This window comes from Cuculus canorus, chromosome 4, assembly GCF_017976375.1.
Source record: "Cuculus canorus isolate bCucCan1 chromosome 4, bCucCan1.pri, whole genome shotgun sequence".
NCBI lineage: Eukaryota > Metazoa > Chordata > Aves > Cuculiformes > Cuculidae > Cuculus > Cuculus canorus.
In genome coordinates this window covers 32215681-32238150 of record NC_071404.1, presented here as the reverse complement: position 1 = coordinate 32238150, position 22470 = coordinate 32215681, and the positions used below count along the sequence as shown (strand labels likewise).

Below are 22470 nucleotides of genomic sequence, written 5' to 3'. Positions count from 1 at the left end.
CCTCAAATAACATTTTTTTCCCCTCAATTTCTTAACCCAAAAAGCAGCAAATGGCTTTTTTTTTTTTTTTTTTGTTCTACAAAATTAATTCCAAGCTTTGGATTAAAGAGTAAATTGACACACTGACTTGACCAAAAAAAAAAAGTTACACTCATCCACAATGGTCCACCTGTAAGCAACATATTTTGACACAGAAGTATCCATATTATGCCTTGCACTAATAAAAGCTTTCTTACTGCAAGTCCTTGATTTTTAAAATAGTGATAATTAATCTACTGATTTAATTTAGTAATATAAGAATAAACCCACAAACTGAATTCAGTGATAAGTGGCATATTCGAACAGGATGATGCAGTTGCTAAAATAGCATTAGCAGAAAGAAACTGTAAAATGTCCTAGAAAGAAATTTGATGTGATGAATAACTTGAAAACTGGAGAGGGGCAGATTTAGACTAGACATTAGGAAGAATTTCTTAACCATGAGGATGATGAGACACGGGAAGAGGTTGTCAAGGGAAGGTGTGGCTGCCCCATCCCTGGAGGCGTTCAAGGCCAGGTTGGATGGGGCCTTGGGCAGCCTGATCTAGTGGGATGTCCCTGCCTATGGCAGGGGGGTTGGAACTAGATGATCTATTTAAGGTCCCTTCCAATCCTAACTATTCTATGATTCTATGATGAAGATGACAATTAATTCAGAAAACCCAGTACCCCAAGCTTCTTAACTAGTAAGTGAAAAGTGCAACCCTCTCTTTCTATGTGACTCCCTTAGCCGACTAGAAAGACACTGGTGTTCTGGGTTTTAAAATTTGGTGGAACAAATAAGGACTATCTGGCATAATAGTTCAGAAAATCATCAATTTAAAAACAAGGAAAGAAAGGCTAGGTATATTACTTTATTACAAGATTACTATGTATGTATTACTATGAAAATTGCAAAAAATAATGTTATAGAACTTAATTCTGTAACACTACATTTTGATCTTTTTCAAAGAAAAATTAACTCAGACTGAGAGGTACACAGAAAGCCTTCCTGATCACTGGGAAGTGGAGGTTCTATGTTAAGAGAAAAATCAAAGACCTTGTTCTGTTTAGCCTGTGATAATTAAAGCTGAGGGCTATGACTGAGTTTATAAACACAACCACAAGTAAGGAGATTAACACTAAGGAAGCAAAAGCTCTATGAAAATTAAGGGACAATAGACTGGTATAAAGGGACTATGAATAAATGTAGCCTAGAAATTAGAAAAAGCCCATCCAAGACCTAAGGTCACCCAATAGCTTCTGCAGAGGGACAGCAGGGACAAAACACTAATTACTTCTAATATGGAACATGAATTCCTTATGAAGCATTCATGGTTTTACCCTGGAGGTCCGTTTCAGTTTCATGTTCTTTTCTCATCAAGATTCCACTTATGAAACATGGTAGTTAAGACCAGAAAATCAGTGGGGAGTTGCTGCATGTCCTTTAACCACCCTTACTATATGGGGCACAGAAAAACCTAAATTATCCAGTTTGCTGACCCTCCCAAATGATCAGTACAAACCAATGTCTTACTGAATTATCTGAGAGCAGATAATGAAACAAGAATCTTATTAAAATTTAAAGAACTATGGAAATTAGGTTGACAACTCAGTGATACTGGTAGTCCTTTATAATGATTGTGCAATAATAAAATAGATTGACTATGGTTTTGGTTACCTTAAAACATTACTGGTTTGATCCAACAAACAATCTCTGTGTGATACTGTTTTTGTCAAGAGAAGTTCTGATAACATAAATTAAAAACACATTAAGAACTTAAAGCTTAAAGGTCTGCAACTCTCATTAAAGCTGTCGCATCAGTGGACCAAACCTAAATAACAAAGGTTTCCCAAATTCCTTCTCTAACTGTGAAATATTGTCACTATTAATGCTAGAAAATACTTCTTACAGTAAAGATTTAAGAGGACTCAATCTTCCAACTTTTCCAAAAGGTAAATTTGCTTGTACTTGGAAATGACAGCTTTGAATTACCACACTGCATGGAACCAAATCCATTCAATCTTTAAAAAACTGGAAGTTCTCAGAAATAATTAAAGAAACCAAGAGCATAAAATAGGAAAACAATGAGAACAGAAATAAATAAAACAGCAGTCTGTTTATGGACCAGAGACAGAGGTTGTCTTATACCTCCGCAAGGTCTGAAAAGAGCGCTTGGCTTGTGCTACGTCTCAAAGTATCCCAATAGCTTCTGGGTACAAGGTCCTCTCCTTCTGCTTTAAGAACCTGCAGAAGTTTCAAGCACAGTTGTTTGAAAACCAAAGAACAATAAAACAACTCCTTACAGACTTTACTTTTTTTTTCAGCTGATCTTCAAAAGCATGGCTTGATTCTTTTACTTCTACACAGAGAAATTTCTACCCAGTTACACGATATTTTGAAAATTAAAGAAACACTGGTTTATTACAGCTATTTACTTATTACTCATAACTTGGCTGTGCCAAAAGTATCATCAGACACCAATTTCCCAAACAAAATAGAGAAATCGTAAAGTGAAAATATTTTTTAAAGTATACATGAAAATGTCCACCTAAACTTAGTATTGTGCTAATGTCTCTTTTAACAATTCTCTTTTGTAAAAAAAATACTAATTTATATACTTACGATATTTGTGTTTTCATTGGTCAAAATATAAATACCACCATACACTAGTTATAAAAAATTTCATCCAATAATCAAGATGATATCCTTGCACCAATAAAGAAACATAAAAAATAAGCCTAGTAAGTCCAACTTCAACTGTAACATACTTATCAAGAAAACACATTTACCTTTCTACACTGAAGTGTTTCATTTTTGGAAGCCTGAAAAAATCCCTCCCTTTTAAAACAGGACTTCTTTTGTCTTGTAATTAGTCTTGGAAGATCTACACTATTTATTTATTTATTTATTTTCCCCCCAAAAAAAATCTAGGAGAGGTGATCCTGAAGACAGCAGAAGGCTATTTGAACATGGTTAGGGTTATTCAACTGAATCTTCCCCTTTCTCTTCAAAAGTTCATCTAAACTAATTTCGCAGCTTCTCAATCACATCCATCTAGACAGAATGAGTTTAATCTTCTAACTACAAGTGAAAACCATTTTTTATTTGACTGAGCACGTACTGCTCTCTTATTAGAAGACTTACACTGATGTAACTGCTGTGCAATGTGTAAAAACCACATTGTGATCATAAAGTATACTGTACAGAGTTGAAGGTTTGTTGTTGCCGTGTATTCTACATGATATCATAACATTGCGTATACTGCTTCAGCATTTCTATTATGCACATCCTCCATTAACCAATTCAACTCAGCTCTTTCTGTAAATTGTCATCAAAGAAACATGTCAAACTACCAGGAATTAGACCCACACTTAATGTCTAACATATTTTTGTTTTACTTATGAAAAAATCTGTTTTATCTTTCTGTTATTATGGAGTTAAAGTTCCTATCTTATGGTCACAGTATTCTCCTAGATAACTACATTCAGTCCTAAATTGCTAAACTCAGACAAATTTACTTCAGTATATACAGGATCAGGACCTTAGCAGTTTTTCTCTTAGATTTATTTATCCCTTTCTTGTTTACTGGGTCATGTGAATGAGCAACACCTCATTCTTTTATGCATACAATTCTGTAGTTATTTATTTCTAAAGTATTCACTGAACTTGATCTTTTATTAGTGACTTACTTTAGCCAATGGAATTAGTACTTTGGGGCATGCATATTTTATTTTCATTACACGCATCTCAGAATTATCATGTTCCGGTTGGCATTTGGCTAGTGAAATCACTCATGCAACACATGCTGAAGTAGTCTTAACACACAACTGCAGTATGCACCAGAACATGATTTGAAAGAATTAACCTAGCAAATGAAAAGGAAAAAATATTTAATTATTTTTATTTTAATTTTTATTATTTAATATTTAAATAATATTTATTTCATATTTAATCAATATTTAAAATATTGAAACATCAGTATACACAACCTATGGCTTGTAGGCCTGAAGACTTCTCAAAAAATTAGAACTGTTCTGAAGGATGAAGTGAGAAGAAGGGCCCAACACAACACTTTGGACTATCCCAGACATTCAGCTGAGTCATAAGGTCTCACATTTCCTACTACATTATTCTTACACTGCAACATCTCTATCACGTTGTTGCATCTTTTCATTCAACAGACTTCCTTCCTGCATACTGCTCAAAGTGCATGTGCTAACTTCACAGGAAATAAATCTGTGCATTCTTATATACGGAGACAGACTTTAAAACTGAAATTTCACTAGTCTTGTAGGTCCCCTCCCCTCACTTTGAATATTACCATAATCACATTAAAACAAATTTAATTTTCCCACTTTGATGTCAAATTAATCTTTTTTTTACAACACTTTACTTCTGTTGTGATCAAAAAATTAATTAGGTCACTATGAAGACAGTAAAAAACCCAGATCTCTCTCCTGCTGATTCTCTCTCCTACTCCTCAGAAGTGTTTGAAAATAAGTCCCCTACAAAATACAGGGACTGTTTTCTGTAAAATCCTATTCTAGTTCAGCACTTGAAGTTCTTATTTATTTGTTCTGCATATGAACCATGAAAATGTAAAAGCTCTCCTATGGTTTCTTTTTGCAGGGGGGGTTAATTTGACTCATTACTTCAGAAGGAGACAAGACAGACCTGCATCAAATTATTCATGCAGGATGACTTAATTTACATATGCTAATTTTTTAAGTCTACAATTTCTTAAGATATATTTTGTCCTTTCCATTAAAAACATTTTCTCATTTTGTATAGAGAGAGTAACCCTTTCTCCTAGTAGGCTCGCCTGTTTCAGAACGCATGTAACAAGCATGCACAACCTTTTACGCAAGTGAAGATCCATCATATATTTACTGACTAGCAGAAGTAATTTACTTGATGAAAAAGATAAATACAGTAATCTTTTATAGCATATTATTTTACCTCACTGGTGAAGACTGCATAAATTGAAAATAATTAGAGTACATACACTGTTAGTAGAAGTATGATATCCATAAAGTTGAAGACGCTGACATACAGCAAAAATGGGCCAAGTCAAGTATCACATGTCAGAATGAAGCCAAAAGAAGAAAAAAAAAAAAGACAACAGAATAGGTTAAGACAAGCAAATCTTTCCTTTTTTATGTTATTAGATTTTTTGTTTGTTTTTAAAATGAGAGTGAAGAAAAAAATCATTATCTTCATTCTCATACTTCAAATTTTCAAAAGAGAAATACAGAGTTGCAGATTACTCTCAGGAGAAGTCTTCCATTTTGTAATCTTAACTTTTCCCAAAAGCTCTTCTTTTGTGTCTAAGTTTTCTTTGTTCAGACTAAGCAGCGTGTGAGAGATTCAACAATTGACCCATAGTTTTGAAAAGCTGAGAAGGATAGGTGTCTCTGGGTGGGAAGAAAAGTTCCCTTTTTATGCCCAGGGAAGGTTTAAATAGTATCAATTCTAGAAATTCAAACTTCCTATGGTTTCAGGGACAAATATCTGGGATCAACCATTTATGGTCCCAAAAGAATAGTGGACACTTTGAAAAGCTTTGCATATGTGTTAGAACATTTCTTACAATAAAGAATTTTTGCCATAAATATGCAAATGAACATGTTTTTTTCTACTGTGGGCTTGACAGAAACTTGTCCTTGATTTTTACTTGTCCAACAGTAAATAAGTTCCTGCTACTGCCGCCATTGTCCAGACAAACCACCACACACTTGTCTATTTCTGACTTACCTTTGTTACGCACCTAAGAAACGTAAATTTGACATTATATAAGAACGAGTATTCAATATTCCATAAAAATCTATTCAGAGAATATAAACAACTAAAACCATTTTGCATTGATCATAAGCAGTACTTAATAAAGTAAAAAAAAAACCAACCTGAATATAATATCTAAGTTCATTTGTAACATTTCATCAGCTATTTTAAAACTATGTTAGTAACAAACACCAGGATCAATATGTCTACACGAACAGCTTCAGTTAGTCATGAGAGCCAGAGCACCTGGTCTTGCCACTGAGATCTCTCACTCTTCTAGACAATAACACTGGGTCATTAGTAATAACTTCTTCCTAGATTTACAGATTCCAATACTGTCAAAATATGTAATACAATATTTAAACACTACTTCTTCCTTTCTGTAGACCAGTTAAATATTTTTAATTTCTTAATTTAAAGTGGAAGGGGAAAGATTTAGAATTGGCATTAGGAAGAAATTTTTCACGATGAGGATGGTGAGACACTGGAATGGGTTGCCCAGGGAAGTTGCCACTGTCCCCTCCCTAGAGGTGTTCAAGGCCAGGTTGGATGGGGACTTGAGCAGCCTGGTCTAGTGGGACGAGTCCCTGCCCATGGCAGGAAGGTTGGAACTGGATGATCTTTAAGGTCCCTTCCAACCCAAACCATTCCATGATTCCATAATTCTTTTCAATAAGAAAAATAAGGCTAAATGTTGCTTTTATATATATATATAAAACTATGAAAGTGCTTTTAATGATATAAATTTATTGCTTAAAAAACCTGAAAGTGATTCGTGAAATATATAGACACAATTTTGTCTTAGAGTGAAGAAAATAAACCAACTACCAACTGCAATTATTCAAACTTTACTTACCAGCATTGCACGTTTTTCTTCATCTCCTTTTTTCTCTCTCTTCTCATTTTTTTTCCTGAAAATCTCTTGTAGCTAAAAAATAACCCATTTTGTCATTATTTAGATTTCAGGCTACTTCACATGCATAACAATCACTCACTGTAAGGAACACTGCAAACAGTATTAAAATGTAATTCTTTACTAAAATATCACTGTTCATTGATGCTTTACTGTTCATGTTCATGTCTTCATGTTCCTTCTGTGACCTTAAGTATCACACAGAAAGGAGAAAGGAAATAATTTTTCCACAAAGTAAGGTTAATAATTCTGTTTGGGAGCACAATACTACGAACATCCTGTTTAGCTTTACATTTTAGCCAATGTAGCCTCTACAAAAAGGGGGAGTTCCAGCCTTTTCTATCCCCTCTAGGCACATCCTTTCTTGTCGGGTACTAATTAGTATCTGTGTGGCTATGCAGTGAGCTGGATTAATCTTTTCATATTGTTAGTTTCGAGCCATCAGCTCTTACTCCTGCTGGCACAAGGGAGGGGTGGAAACACCTGGAGGGGGGTGAAACATTCCCCTTCAGCAGCAACAAACTACTATTCAAGAGTAATTTATCAAGTATCCTTTTTTTCAAGTCTGTTCAAAGAATACCTTCAGATCTTGTAAAATACCCCTTTCACAACCTTCTCTGCATTAAGAGCTTTAAACATGACTTCTGAGAAAACCTCAAATACAAGATTTAAAACATACAGATTCTTAAGCATATTTATTTTTGGAAATTATACAGTCTTCAGAGTAAGAACAGGTCTGTACTGATCTTTATTTGTAAGTAGCTGTTTTATTTAGATATTTTTATTTACAGTAACTTATTAATATTCTCAAACCATCAGAAAAAAGTGTCACAGCAAGAGAGGGCATTATTAACTATGATGCCATCTGTATCTCTAGCAGTGAACTTCAGCTTTTCAAACACTGCACGTGAAAATATTACACTGCAACCTGCAGCATTTGCTAATCTCTAAGTGCACTGGAAAAAGAATAAACACTGTGGATCACAAATTTGTCCTATCTGGAATATGGCATTTTCAGAACCAAACATCATGGCACACAGACAATTCTCTCAGTCATTTAGAAGACACACTTTTACCTACAAGAAGCCTGATAAGAACTTGATGCTGTAATGACACACACACAGAGCTCCCCAGGGATGGGAACGTAAAGAAAAGCGCGTGTGATAAATTTTGCAAGCAAATTTTCCAAATTTAATTTCAGAATACCGTATTTCATGGAAGGCAGATGGCTAAGATAAAAGGATCAGCAAACTCTACAGTAGGGGCATAACAACACTGTAATAAATTAATACAGTCTGTAGCAATTAAATAGTAAGCACATTTATAAATAACATTTTATGAATTTCTAAACCTGACTACTGTGTTCTGAAATTGCCTATAAGGCAAATACAGACTAGAATATTCTGTATGTCACTATATCAATTTTTGAGTATGGGATCAATTTACACACCGTGGAATGCTTTTTCTATTCTTTTAAAACCTACCGGCATAAATTGCCATAACCTATACTGACAAGGAAAGAATCACGATAAGACGCTGAGTTGGATGGCCTAGTGTGTTATGCAGTTTGCAATCCAAAACTGTGGAAAGAAGAAAGGCAAATGAAGAGAGAAGTAGAAAGAAAATACCTTGTGAAAAGCAAAGTGACAAGCCATCAAGCAGGAGAGAAGAGTGGCAGCGATTGAAAAATCAGAAAAGAGTGGTAAAAACAATGCATCCTTGGATGTATTTCCCCCGCCACAGAGGCAAAGGGAGTAGGATTCTATTGCATTCATCATTAAAGCATTTTCTAAACTTCTGGGAATGGATCTTTTGTTCAGAAGGAGTGCTATAGGATACCAGGGAGTAGAAAAGTGAACGGAAAAAAGATTCAGGAGTACTTTCATAGGAACATTGTTTGAAATAGGATAATGAGATTGAGTGCTGAAAGCAGCAAAACCAAGATCTCCCTTAACATGGGAAGACAATCCTTCTGTTCCCTGACCTCACCGCTATGACACAGTAAAGAAGAAAGCACAAACACCATGGAATTAGTTTACAAAAACACTAAAGCTGTCATCAGAAAAATTAAGTATTTTTCAACACTTCACTCCACGTACTCCTCACTTCAGGAATCACATAACGTGATCTCTACAGCAGTATCTTCAAAGTCTCTTTACCTGCAAAACTGAATAGTATTAGCTATACTTCCAATTTTATGATAGCTGACTGTAATCAATGAAGAAGCATCCTGCAAATGCTGGATATAGTACAAACGGCAAAACTTACAGTCTCCTGCTTCCAGGCACACAGGAGATGATGCATACCCAAGCAAGGAAAGTACAGATGCCAACTGTATGTTCTGGGGCCAGTTCTATCACAGCTGCAGCAGCACTGAATCAACTTTTATTTTCATATTTACTTTCATTTACACAGACATTATATATCTAACTACTTATCTATTGATTTTAGTCTTTCTCATGTCAGATCTAACATTCTGACTTAAGGGATTTGATCTAATTTTAAAAGGATCACTGACATAGTAATCAAGCAGAGTTAGGGTCAGGCTTAATCTATACAAATTTGTCAAATACAACAAATAGGCAGAGAACACCATATCTAACATTTGAAAATTCTCCTTTTTTTTCTCCTATACAGGGAGTCTGATAAGAGGAAAAGAAGTTAAAATTTTTATCACAGACCAAGACAGAGAACAAACAAACAAAAAATAAAAAAGCAGGATGTAAAGAGGACTATAAAAGCACAGTTACAAAGAAAGATGCAATATCGATAGTTAAATGTTGTCCTTGCTTCCTCCCTTATATACTTATTTGATTATATTTTCAGCATCGGTTTCTGAAAGACAAGGACTCCTGCTTCAGTGTCCTCCCACTTAACTGTTGTAACAGACGCCTATTTTTCTTTAAAAAAATGTTGTCAGTCTATTTCACCACATTCTGTTTTATGGAATCGTGAGAGATTTTTTTTCTCTTCTTCTATTTTTCCTTTGGCCAATTAATACAAAGTTTGCTGGCTGTTTCCGACAACAAGAGGAGATGGTTATTAAGAATTAGCAAATACAAGGATGTGTACATTTAATATTAGAATCCAAGAAATTATCAGCACGCCACCATTTGCTAGTGGTGACAGGTTCCAAAATAAATAAGACTTTTTCAGCTTAAGCTATGCTACCAGAAAATAAGTCCCCAGATCTTGGATCTCACTTGCTTGATTGAATATCATTTCCTTGAAAAGAATAATTGAGGGAAGTTCAGTGAAGAAGAATTTACCAAACTGCTTTTTTCAAGCAATAAACTAACTAAAGTTCTTGTTTGAAAAAGACTGCAGTTCAGATTTGTAATGTAAGAAAATCATTGATGCAACAAAACTAGTGCCAAGTTCTAGATGTCTTGCCAACTATTCCAAAGTACAGGAAAATTATTCAGCCTAATATAATCTTTGCTATCAGGAATATTCTCCTTAAAAAGAAATTACTGAAGCACAGCTTAGCAAATTGCTTCAGCATATGGATTTCATGGGCTGAACTAAATATATGTACAATACATTCCATTTCATTACAGATCTTGTCCAAAGCAGGTAATAGTGTCACATTATGACAGCTAAGATTTTCAGGTCACCTGGGCATAGAACCAGAATGACTTAAGTTTCAAAAATCATCATATACAAAACACCGATACACTGTAACAAGAAGCTATTATTTACATTACTTTTACTATTTACATTAAATAACGCAAATAAACAACTATATTCAAGGAAGACTAGCTCATGTTCTCATGATTGACATCATCATGAGTCTCAATCCAGACAAGGAAATGAATTTAAAGTTTACATCAAATAGTCAAAGACTGAAAATATACGTACCACTAAAAATTCCTTTTTGTCTACCATCTCATTGCCATCAGTATCAAACATGTTGAAAGCGATTCTAAAACCTGCATGAGGCTCTGCCAAAAAAAATCCATTCAATTATTTATTTACTTGGAAAGAAAGACAACATAAAACACTAAGAAGTAATCTGGTGTCTGTTTATAAAAGCCATTTCCTCAACTAATTAAAATTAGTACATTTGTGTACATACCAAATAAAAATCATAACATCTTATGAAAACAGCGTGCTCACAGATTTATAGGTTAGGGGAAATAGTAGAAATAGAACATAAAATGTCCAAGCAAAATATCTCACAGTAATGGCTGGTTGGGGAATTAAGAGTGTGAGTTCATAACCAGAGTCCATTTCATGTCACAAAACAAGCATTTATAGAAAATAAATATTCTATGAAAACACAGTATTCTAAAAGACATTTTAAAAAGTTCTACAAAAAATGGTACAGGATGTAACTGTGGTCAAAACAAGTCATGTGTTTAAAGATATCCAGATTTTTTTTTATGCTTAGAGTCATTTAAATTTGAAATCGGGTTAGGATTTTAAATTATTTCTGAAACACAGGGACTTTGAAGATAACTGTAGACAAGGCCTTTAGGCAATATTGTGGTGATACTCAATGATCTGCAATATGGATGAATGGTGGCCAAAAGTTGTCCAGAAAACCAAGAAATGATGGAATAATATTAGGAGTTAGAGATTGTAAGGGTTTAGGGTCAAGTTTGTACTCTGATTCACAATAGTAATTCAAATCATACTAACGAATCTAATAGAAATGTTTCAATTACGTACAAATAAAGGCAAATAAAACACTTCACTGATTCAAAAAAAACCCTCTTAAAATACAAAAACAAAGTCTGTATCAGGCTTAATTCACTCTAGCTATAAGTTCTTCAGCTTGTTTTTTATAAGTGGTAGAAGAACAATCATTCAATTTTGTGTTTTCTAACATAAACATGTACATTAGTTTGACAGATTTTTTATTTTATCATCTCATTGGTGTCACCCATTATGCATTAACAGGTGAAATAAACAAGTAGTAATGCTTCTTTCTCTAGTCCCTATATTTAATGTCCTTTATAAAATTCAGTAAAATCAGACAGAAATTTTGCAGGAATTCCAAAGATGAAAATAAATTTAAGCTCTTAACAGGGGTTTAGCTGAAGTGTATGTCTCAACTTTCTCAAGAGTCAGTAAAAGGTATTCTAGATAAAAAACCACTTCAATAAAACATAACACATGATCCCAGTGGGGCAGGAGAGGTTCAAGTAGACATAGAGATGCATGACAAATTTTATTCCATTTTGGGGTATGCGGGAGAGCGCGGGAGGAGGAAGAGTATTGTATTGTACATCAACACACTGAGTACTTAGAAATTAGTAATGAAATTTTGAGGTTTATATCTCAAAAAATACTTACTTGTTAAAATACATAAGAGGAATAAATATTCTGTGTAAGATATCACACCTGCAGACAAAAAAAGTTATTCCATGTTAGTTTAATCTTCATCCTAAACTTGTTAATATTAAATCTATGTGTACACGTGTAAACACACATTCATACCTGTATGCATGTGACTGCATTCAACCTGTATATGAGTTATTTGCCTAAAATATTGATCTGTGGGGTGGGAGGTTTTGTTTGGGTTTGGTTTTAAGTATTTTAGGGGAGGAATACATTAAATATGCAAATAAACAACTATAGTCAGTGGAGAAAGGCTGATTAAATAGAAGCTGCCTAGATTCTTAGAAACTAATATAATATATTCTATTTTCTTTCTGAAAACCCCAGCAATAATTCATGACAACACTAACAGTATGATAACATTTACTATGAAAAAATTCATACTGGTCTCTTCCAGTATGTACCATTTGAATACAGTTCTTGACTTTAACATGTACTTGTAAGTGCATATCCTATATTAATTGAAAACTTGGCCTCATGTTATGGTTATAGACTTGGGCTTTTTGAGTTGTATTTATATGCACGTTTTCACAACCATCATTCTAAACGTACACTAAAATTCTTACTAGATGAATGCATAAATTTTTAAAAATATTTTTAAAGCCTGTTAGACACATTTGTACTATCTCTTCTTCTGCATCCAGAAGATCTGTAAGGAATATATTCTAAGCTTTGCAACTTTTGCTAGATGTCAAAAGGCAACCACAGTGTAGAACTGCACTTCCTATTCTATTCAGAAGTGATTTTGTTCTCATTGCATTCACAAGAGACGTGGTGGGATAGCTTGGATGACTGGAACGTTGTCAAGTACGGCTACACACGTTTTAGAAAAGACAGGTCAGCAAGGCAAGGTGGTGGAGTTGCTCTTTATGTGAGGAAGCAACTGGAATGTACAGAGCTCAGCCTCGTTGGGCAGGCTAAACTGGGGGACACTGCTGTAGCTGCCTACTACAAGCCACCTGATCAGGAAGAGAGTCGACAAGGCCTTCTACAGACAGCTGGAAGTAGCCTCGTGATGGCAGGCCCAGGTTCTTATGGGGGACTTCAACCACCCAGATATTTGCTGGAAAGACAACAGCCAGGTACACACAGTCCAAGACATTCCTACAAAACATTGATGATAACTTTTTTTACACTGGTGGTGGAGGAGCAGATGAGAAGAGGAGTGCTGCTGGACCCTGTACTAACAACAAAGAAGGTCAGGTTTGGGACGTGAAAGTCGAGGGCAGCCTTGGCTGCAATGACTGCAAGATGGTAGAGTTCAGGATTTTGCGTTGAAGAAGCAAGGCAATGAGCAGGATTACAACCTTGGACTTCAGGACAGCTGACTTCAGACTTTTCAAAGACCTACTTGGAGGAGTGGGATAAGGCTCTAGAAGGTAGGGGAGTCCAAGAGAGCTGGTCAATATTCTAGCACTTCTTCCTCAGAGCTCAAGATTGATGCATCCCTAGGAATAAGCAATTAAACGTAGGAAGCAGGAGATGTGCATGGATGAGCAAAGAGTTTCTGGAAAGTAAGAACTAAAAACAACGACTTGCAGCTCTTCCAAAGACCCTTAGCTTTTATGATCTTCAGGGCTGTTTTGTCTGTCCTGCAAAACTGAAAATGTAAAACCAGTCCACAATGTCAGACTATTTCAAAAGAGTTTAGAAAAAAAAAAAAAAAGTAGTTAGGTGCCTAAGAGTAAAGGTGTCTGATGTATATCAGCTGTGATTTTCAAATGTTGCTGGCTGTGTCTTGATTTCAGTCCAAGTCAGGTGCAAAAGTTATTTCTAACAACAGCTACAACTTTGGATGTTCAAATATCTTTCAAAAACCTGACTTAACTGAATAACTGATAAACTATGAAAACAGTCATCTGTTTCTTTTTCATTGAAAAATCTATAATATAAACTCAAATATTGTATTATCCATTTGTAAGTAAAAAACTTTGGCATTTTCTACAAATATTTACAGCATTAAAAGTTCAAAATTAATTCTGTCCTGAAATAATACTCAAAATGACTTTCCGTCCTCTTAAGTAGCTGAGACACGAAATTCTCAACTTTATTTCTCTTGGTTACCACTGTCCAAATGCCTCCTTCAGGCATACAATACTCGTCCCTAACAGGCAATTGTGCTGAAAGAGGAATATATTCAAGAAAATCATGTCTCCCGTCCTCAAAAATAAAAGTAAAAATTAATCAAAGATCTCCACAGATATTATAGAGACTGGAACATAAAGAGAGTACAAAAGAAAGATAGCTAACTGAATTGTCTTTGGAACCAAATCACATCATAGAAAGAAGCACTAAAGCCCTCAACTTTTACCAGCTGAAACACTGCCCTCCCAAAATCTGTTCCATTCATAGAAGAAAAAGGTATTTTCCCACCTTTTGACTCAAAAGCAGATTTAAATGTAAGTCTGTAGATTTCACTACTACTAGTAGTTCCAGTTAGGAAGGCTACTATTTCAATGCCATCTATGCTTTTCCTCAATTTACACACAGCTACACAGTGAAGATTAGCAGACTAGATGCAGGCATTTAAGTAATGCCTGCTCTATGTTTTATCTTCATTATTTTATACAGCAGCTTGCAGAAATTAGATTTCAAAGGTCTATTTGAATCAGTTTGGACAAGCAGCTATCAAGAAATCAGATATCTCAAAGGTTCTCATTCAGTGACATAAAATGTTCTTTATTAGTTATTCATGAAATGTAAATACATATTTTTGTTTGTTTGATGACACTTTCTTTACTGTAAAATGAAGGAAGGAAGTGCAGTTGTCAAGTAGTCTATCACACCTATCAAGACAGCAATATAAAAGGCCTTGAAAGCCTTCTCTCCTTTTGTTTGTACGGGTATATTGCAGCTGTAGATAATCTATCTACAGTTATCTACAGTATCTACAGTTCTGGTTGATTGCTCTGAGTGTTATGGGGCTCTGAAATTAAAACTCAACAGAAAGAAAAGCTCACATCAATATCAGAAAGAAGAGATGGAAGTTACTCAAGGGTAAAACATAAAAATAAAACTTAAGGACAACAGGTATAAATCTATATAATTCATCTGATTTAAATGAGCCTCTGCAAAACAAATGGACATAGGCCTTCACTACTTGCTCCATATTAAAATAAGCAAGTGTTAAAGGAAATTAGTAAATTAATCATGGAGCATTCATATCATTTACTAAATAAACACTGAATTAAAATGCAGAAGATCTGAATTCAGTTCCCATTCCTACCACTGGCTTACCGAATTACCTTATCAGTCCTAGGAGCCATAATTCATTCTCATATTATCTTTAAAATGGGATAACTCACTTTTTTGTAAAGTATGCTAAAAAGCTAAGTGCTAAAGTTTATTACTAATTTTACCAACTTATCATGCCAGTTTTGAGCCCTCTTAATTCCATCAACTTCTGTAAAATTTCACCGGCAGAAAACTGGAGTGAGATATTGTTGGATCATGTCTGCCATTACAACAGAATGAACCTGAAACAATCAAGCATGAGCTTAACATGCTCTGAGATACCAATGAATTTAAAGAGCCTAGCTGCAAGATGGTATGATTGAAACAGTGTAGAGATGAAAGGGAACTTTTCCATTCTGTAAAATGGAAAACAAACATCTTTAATCTTTTTCAAGATGTGACTCAGATTAAAGTACAATACTATTTTAGTGATGCTAAATTATTACAAGTGATAATTTGGTTCAGGGAAACAAAAATCTATCCCTTACCTTTCTCATTAAGATTACGGAAAAGTTTGGATGATCCTTTCCAAACTGGTGGTGTCTCCATAAGGATGTGATTCAGTTCCTAAAAAATAAGATTTGGAAAAGACAGAAGTATATGTGTAAATATTTAATGAATTAGTTATCAGAGTACAAGTAAATACCAAAAAATCCAGATAAAAGGCAAGGAACTGCATGCAAATCTGCCAGATAGTTTAACCTCAGTCTACCACACAATGACATTGGAAGTATTCAAGCATCTATATAAATTTTGCACACATGATGAATCCAAGAATTGCATATCTGAGCAAATCTGCATGAATGCTAAGTGTTTGCAGAGTTGGAGAGAGACATGTAACATATTTGTTGCTGAAATTACTCACCACTGCCCATATTCACTGAAGCCAAGGATAAGCCCCCCTGGATTTCAGTAAAGTTGTCATTCAAGCTCCAAGCAATTGTTCTTTTAAAACACTAACCTCAACTAAAGCAAACTTCACTCGTGAATACGAATATACTTTACTTAAAATACAGAGACACAGACAGAGTCTTCTTGCAGCTGTACAAACATAAAAAAATTTAAAACATAAGAGGCACTTCAATATCACAAAAGGTAAAGAGTGGCATGAGTATTTCAGGTAGGTTTGGATACATCTGTTACACTTAAGCACTAGGAAAAACTCAGTCAGATACAGGCTGAGGAAAGAACTAACACGCTTGAGAAAGGCAATAAATCCAACATAACAAGCACAGCTGCTCAAGCATCTTTCAGATTCTGAGTCGGAGTCTCATTCAACTGAGTCTGAAGTGGCAAAAAAGAAGTAGTAAAAGTGTGTGTATATATATGTTTTTAATAAGAACACACTCTTCTTTCTTCTGTGACTCCAACTTTACGTCATGTGAGAAAGTAACTGTAGCAAAATCTATAGCTATAAGATAGCACAAGAATTATTGCTCACCTGCCTTGAGAGGGATCGCCACTTTTTAGCACCTGCAACAAAAGACAAAATTATGAATGCCCAGAATTTAGTTATGCCAATCTGGTGCCATAAAAAATAAAGTACACCTCTACTCTGTGTTCTTTAGCCACAGAAGAATTATTTTCCCTACTTTGTGCATAAGGCTAATCTTCAGCCTGATTCCAAAAATCCTCTTTACCTTATAAAACAAAAATTAGCTTAATACATACCTAAACTCGTAACTTTAAAGAATCAATTCAGTTGAACAGTTTTGAATCCAACTGTGCTTCTGTGAAATAGAAGACTTTCCACCTCCACAATACACCATTAAAATATTAAACAGGAAATAGAGGGAATTAATATGAGTTTAGGATAAGTCTTTGCAGCCAAGTCTCTGCGGGTACAACCCTAACTCTGACCCTACGCTTAAGCCTAGCTCTAACAGGTCCCCACAGACAGTTGTTCCCGTGGAGAATTGGGCACAGCGGGTTGTCCCTTTCTGCCATCAATATTCAGAAAGACCTATTTAGCAACAGTAGTATTACAGTGCAAATTGTAGAGAGACCTGGATTCTGGCCCCTGCTTCAGGGGCTACTGATACCTCTTAAAGAAAATACAGAAAAAAAACCCTTGAAACTACACCAGATGCTAAGACTCCTTTCAGCCATTCCTACTAACTCTGATGCTCTCTTTTACAGCATCTGTCAGGCTCAATTTTTTTTTAAGTAATTTCAACACAGAAGCTGAAGAGGGCCACCACTTCAGTAATGGAACTGCTCATTAACACTGGAAACTTATGATGAGCAAGACTAAACAGATGCTTTCTTCCTAATGCCTTACATGACAGACTCTAGAAGCAGGAAAAGATACTGGCATTTGACAAGAGCTGTTCACATCCATCCAAGAATTCAAAACTTGGGGTTTATCACCATATTCTCCAGATAAGCATTTGCACAGATTTAATGTTAAAATAAAGCACTGTGAATATCAGAATTCACAAAAGTGCAAATGTATTATGTGGTCAAATCCATAACTTTGTGTTTGGCAAAGGCTTCTTTTTATGAGCAAAACACTTTGTGACATTAGTAATCCCTTCTTAACCAACTCCATGCTCCATTAGGTAACTGTCATGATGAAGTCACTATGGTCTTTCATTACCCCATGGTTAGAAACTCCCCAAAATTTAATCTTACACCTTGGTAAAAGTTAGTCCTAAGACTGTCTGCAAATCCCACTCCAACTATAGTGAAGTTGCATAAAGTTACATCCTAATGTGAACGAACATATTTTTTTGTTTCATATATTACGTACAGATTTTCTGTCTAGACAAACAAGTGAAGATTTACGTGTATATACATACTTCTTACAGCTCAGTATTTGGCTAAAACTATTCTTAGAGTTAAGGGGAACAAAGCATATTTCCTCTTATTTTAATTAATTGCTTTCTAAATGTATAAACATCTATTTCTAAAGATATAAATATATATTCAAATTTATCAAGTGTGATAATTAAAAATATATTTTCCCAAATGAAACTCTGCATGATAAAGGTGGTAGCAATAACTAGTTAACTATAGTGTTGATTTTATTTTTTTTTAAATAACTACCTGGATTCAAAAGTTACATTTTATAAAAGAAAACATACTCTTACCATGTAAGTTAGTGTTTAATCAAAAAAGGAAGTGAACACCCTCTTGACTTTTGTAGAGTTTACAAGATTTCCAAAGTAAATCTATCACAATAGACGCATTCACTCCATCACAAATCTCATTCAAGTCTAGTATTATTAGCTTTTCTATAAAGCAGACTTAAAGAGCTACTATTATTACCCTTCAAAGGGCATTTCTGCTTTTTGACAAAACTCAAGACCTTTCTAGTCTTCATCCACAGAAAACCCAAGGTGTATTATTCCTTTTCTTTCTGCAAAATACAGATACCTTAGTATGTCAGCCTGAATGGACCCAGTTATTTACAAAATGATCAAAACATACAAAGTATGATGTTTAGCATGTAGTATTTTGTTCAGAAAAATACTTTCCTTAAAGTTACTATCTTCCACAGAACAAGACAGGAAATTAAGACTTGCCCAAACAGACAAAGTGGCACTTTAACAAAACTGCAGTATAAAGTTTAAAATTAACAGAGATTAGAAGCTGAAAGTGGTAATCCCTGCAGGTGACCTACTTCATCTATTATTCTTCACTTGTCAGCTTTCTGTCCAAATGTCCCAGGCAGTATGACTTCCACTCTGATGAAGTCATCCACTTCTACCTAGTTACACCTTTTTACATCCCTTAAAATAATTATCTTAATAATTAATAATGACAAATAATGTACTCTGTAAAACTAAAGGACATCCAGGTTAGCTTTGCTTTCAGTCTCAGAAATGAAGCGGATGCACAGGAAGGATTTTAATACAAACAAGGTTCGCTGTACTGAACTCAGAAAGGTGCCCGACTGTTCAACTTCAGACCTTTTCTCCTTTGGCATGAGAACAGAATGTCCTTGCAAGCTTAATGCTTTTTTTTTGATTTAGGGTTGGTTTTTGTTTTCAATCTGAATGCTTGCAGTGAGAGTGGAAAAACCATAAATGTAATTAGCATGGAAAAATCTTAATAGCGAACCATAGATAAAGTGTGGTTAAATCAGTCAAAATGTCATAAAATGGAGCTAAAACAAAACGCTTTTTAACTGATGTCCAGTATATGGCACAAAGGCTTCAAGATCATACATAGTGAAACCCAATTCCACAGCAAAAAAACCACAAACGAAAACCTGGAGATCCGGGCAGAGAAAGTAGATAAAAAGTGCTGATATGTAATTGTATTAATTTCCGTGATAAGAAATCTGCTTCCTCTCTTTCAACTGCAGAGCAAAAAAGAAAATCAAGATTTGCTTTCTGGTAACAGTTTCAAAGTTTTGCAAGTTTTCACCATCTAATCTCTATCTTCTCCCTTCACTGCTACAGCGAGATCATATCTTTATTCAAAAGTTACAGAAGTTTTGATCACAGATCTGCCATGGCTGAATCTTGTTTCATTACTGCTAAGACAACAAAGGGGGAAAATATAATATCTGTACAGAGCTTTAAGCTATCTTCTGACTGTTTCAGCTACTTTTGACTGTTTTCTATACTAGTTCTGTGGTGTAGACTTTAGGAAGAAAGACCTAACATGAGTTATCACACATTACACCTGAGGAAAGATAGTCACTTTCCCCAGAAGTTGTGTGCTGCTACCAATGCGCTGCAAGCCCGAGGGCCAGGAAATCACACCAGATCAGAAATGGATTGTAATATTTCACCTTACTATTTAGTCACTCTTTGATACTTAAAGCAAAAATTTTACAATAAGTGAACTAAAGCTGACAGTTTATTTTTAATTAATTAAACATAGTGCTGACTCTGGCAACTTTTAAGTGTAGAAAGTGGATCCCCTGGGGGACTGAAACTCTTACTCAAAGCACGTGATTTAGAAAGCTGTGATACTGTTATAAAGTCTCTGTAGGGCAAAAAAAACCCCAACAACATAGCAGAGGACAATTTAAGATCGCAAAAACCTGCAAAACAATGTTATCCTAAATTATTTAGAGAACTTGTATCTTGCCTACCTATTTACATAAAAACTACACAGAGGAGATAAGAGTTTAACAGCAATTATAGCCTGCTTAGAAAGAAACCAGAACTGTAACTGCATCAATGTAAATGGTACAAATGCACTTCTTGCCTTTCATACCTGTTGAGCTGTCCGTGACCTCCAAGACAAGAATATGTAACTAATGACTATTATACAGATGTTTACAATATAGTAACAATCAGGATGTTGACTGTATGCACTTGGATATCATTAAGCACCTTTTTACCACCATAACAAACACAAGCAGTAATCAAAAGCAAAAGGAAAAACAACACAGACTGCTGGCATTTTCCCTAGCAACGTTATCAATACAAAACTGCTTACGTTTGGGCTCATCACTTGTGACAGCCTGAATGAAGTCATATGGAGTCATATATAGCTGTCCCTCAAATTCCAAACTGGCAAACCTACGAAATCGCTGCTCTCGAGGAGTTGCATAAAGGTGTAAATCTTCAGGGTCTGATCTGTTTTCTGTAACCTTCAAAGACACAAGGAAACAATTTTTATGTATGAAAAAAGTTTGGTTTACAATTGCCACTGCCATGCACCATAAACAAACTGTAAATGTAAAGGTAATAATTTGTAAACTCAAACGCATTCAAATATTTTTGTGCAGTAAAAGCTGGAACTACAATCAGTATTTCATTTTCAGTCTTCTACAATTTTATTAATAAATCTTTATGCATTGAAATTGTTGACAGTACCCAAGCTCAGAAAAAAGAAAAAAAAAAAGATAACTTAGGCCCTTGAATCACAGAAAAACGAGCAACTTTAACTCAAGGAAGTCAATGTAACTTCAGCAGTCAGACTTTAAACAACTCTACTAAAATTGTTTCAGTTGTCTGACATTTCCAGGAGAGAACAAAATAACACTTTTTTATATTGCTTCTTGGTTCTGAGCACAGCCCTTGCCAATAATAGGCAAGAAACCTCCATCATATACTCCAGTGTAAATCTTCTACGGATACTGCTATTTCAAGCATCCAATGCAATTAAACCTATTATACTTGGCAGAACAGAGTTACAGAAGTACTATATGGCATTAAGTTCACACCTCATGAGAGCTTATAGATGTCAGGAGTTTCTGGTACCATCCAGCTGATTTACATGTAACTTAGTAGTACAAAACTGCAAGTGTATTAAATTATTCAATCTTTGTTAAATTGCCGAACTTTTTAACTGAAAATATGCTATCACTGCCCAAAATCTTTTTTTAAACCATAACGAAGCAAGCTCCTCTGTGGAATTAGTATCTTGTAGAAAATTAACAGAATCATAGTCTGGTTGGGGTTGGAGGGGACCTTGAAGATCATCTAGTTCCAGCCCTCCTGCCATGGGCAGGGACACCTTTCACTAGATCAGGTTGCTCAAGGCCTCATCCATCCAACCTGGCCTCAAATACCTTCAGGGATGGGACCCCCACAACTTCTCTGGGCAACCTGTTCCAGTGTTTCACTGCCCTCAAGTAGTGAACTTGAACTTTTTTCCAGAGATTAAAAAAACAAACCCATGCTGTTTCATAAAGGAAGAGTAATGATACAGCTAACTTCTCCTTGTACATTAAAGAGGAATGCAGCATCTTATCAATGAAATAACCAAAGCTGCCATTGTCCTCACTGTTCTTGTGATTTCATGCACTACCCCTAAAATTCTTCAAGTGTTAAACTAAGCAAAGGCAACAAGTAGCACATGGTTTAACTAATGCCTATGTTTTCTTTTAAGAACTTGGAAAACAGCCAAACACATTTTGTTTTTCAGAGAGGCAACAAAATACAAAGATAAGTTGGTAGATGTCTGCAGTTGCTGTCCACTAAGAGAGAACAGTCCACAACTACAAGTGTAAATGGGTTTTCCAGAATCTTTCTAAGAACAGGTTTCAGCAATTATTTGTATTTATTTATATTTCTATTAGGAAGTAAAAAAAATCAGGGCTCATTTTCATTCTGCTTTCCATACAATGTCTTTAAAATACATGAGTAAGACTACCGTAGTGAAACAAAACTTTATGGCCTCTGTTTTAACTAGGAGATTAAATTATGTTTGTATTATAAAGTAGACACATCAAAACTAAATGTGTCCAGAAGTGGTCAAACACTTT

General features: G+C 35.0%; 1 protein-coding gene across 6 annotated transcripts in view; it reads right to left on the bottom strand.

Moving 5' to 3' along the window:
• MICU3 (mitochondrial calcium uptake family member 3) overlaps positions 1–22470 on the bottom strand; it is a 53288-nt gene that overhangs the window by 18998 nt on the left and 11820 nt on the right. For 2 of the 6 annotated variants that reach the window (XM_054065108.1, XM_054065107.1), the window contains exons 2-9: positions 20697–20850; positions 16738–16769; positions 15785–15863; positions 12018–12065; positions 10578–10660; positions 6660–6731; positions 5028–5066; positions 2171–2266 (exon numbers count right to left, since the gene is read on the bottom strand). In XM_054065108.1, coding sequence (XP_053921083.1) covers positions 2171–2266; positions 5028–5066; positions 6660–6731; positions 10578–10660; positions 12018–12065; positions 15785–15863; positions 16738–16769; positions 20697–20850 — 603 coding nt within the window. The remainder of the gene's footprint in view (positions 1–2170; positions 2267–5027; positions 5067–6659; positions 6732–10577; positions 10661–12017; positions 12066–15784; positions 15864–16737; positions 16770–20696; positions 20851–22470) is intronic. The other 4 variants (XM_054065112.1, XM_054065110.1, XM_054065113.1 and 1 more) reach the window with 2 other exon arrangements.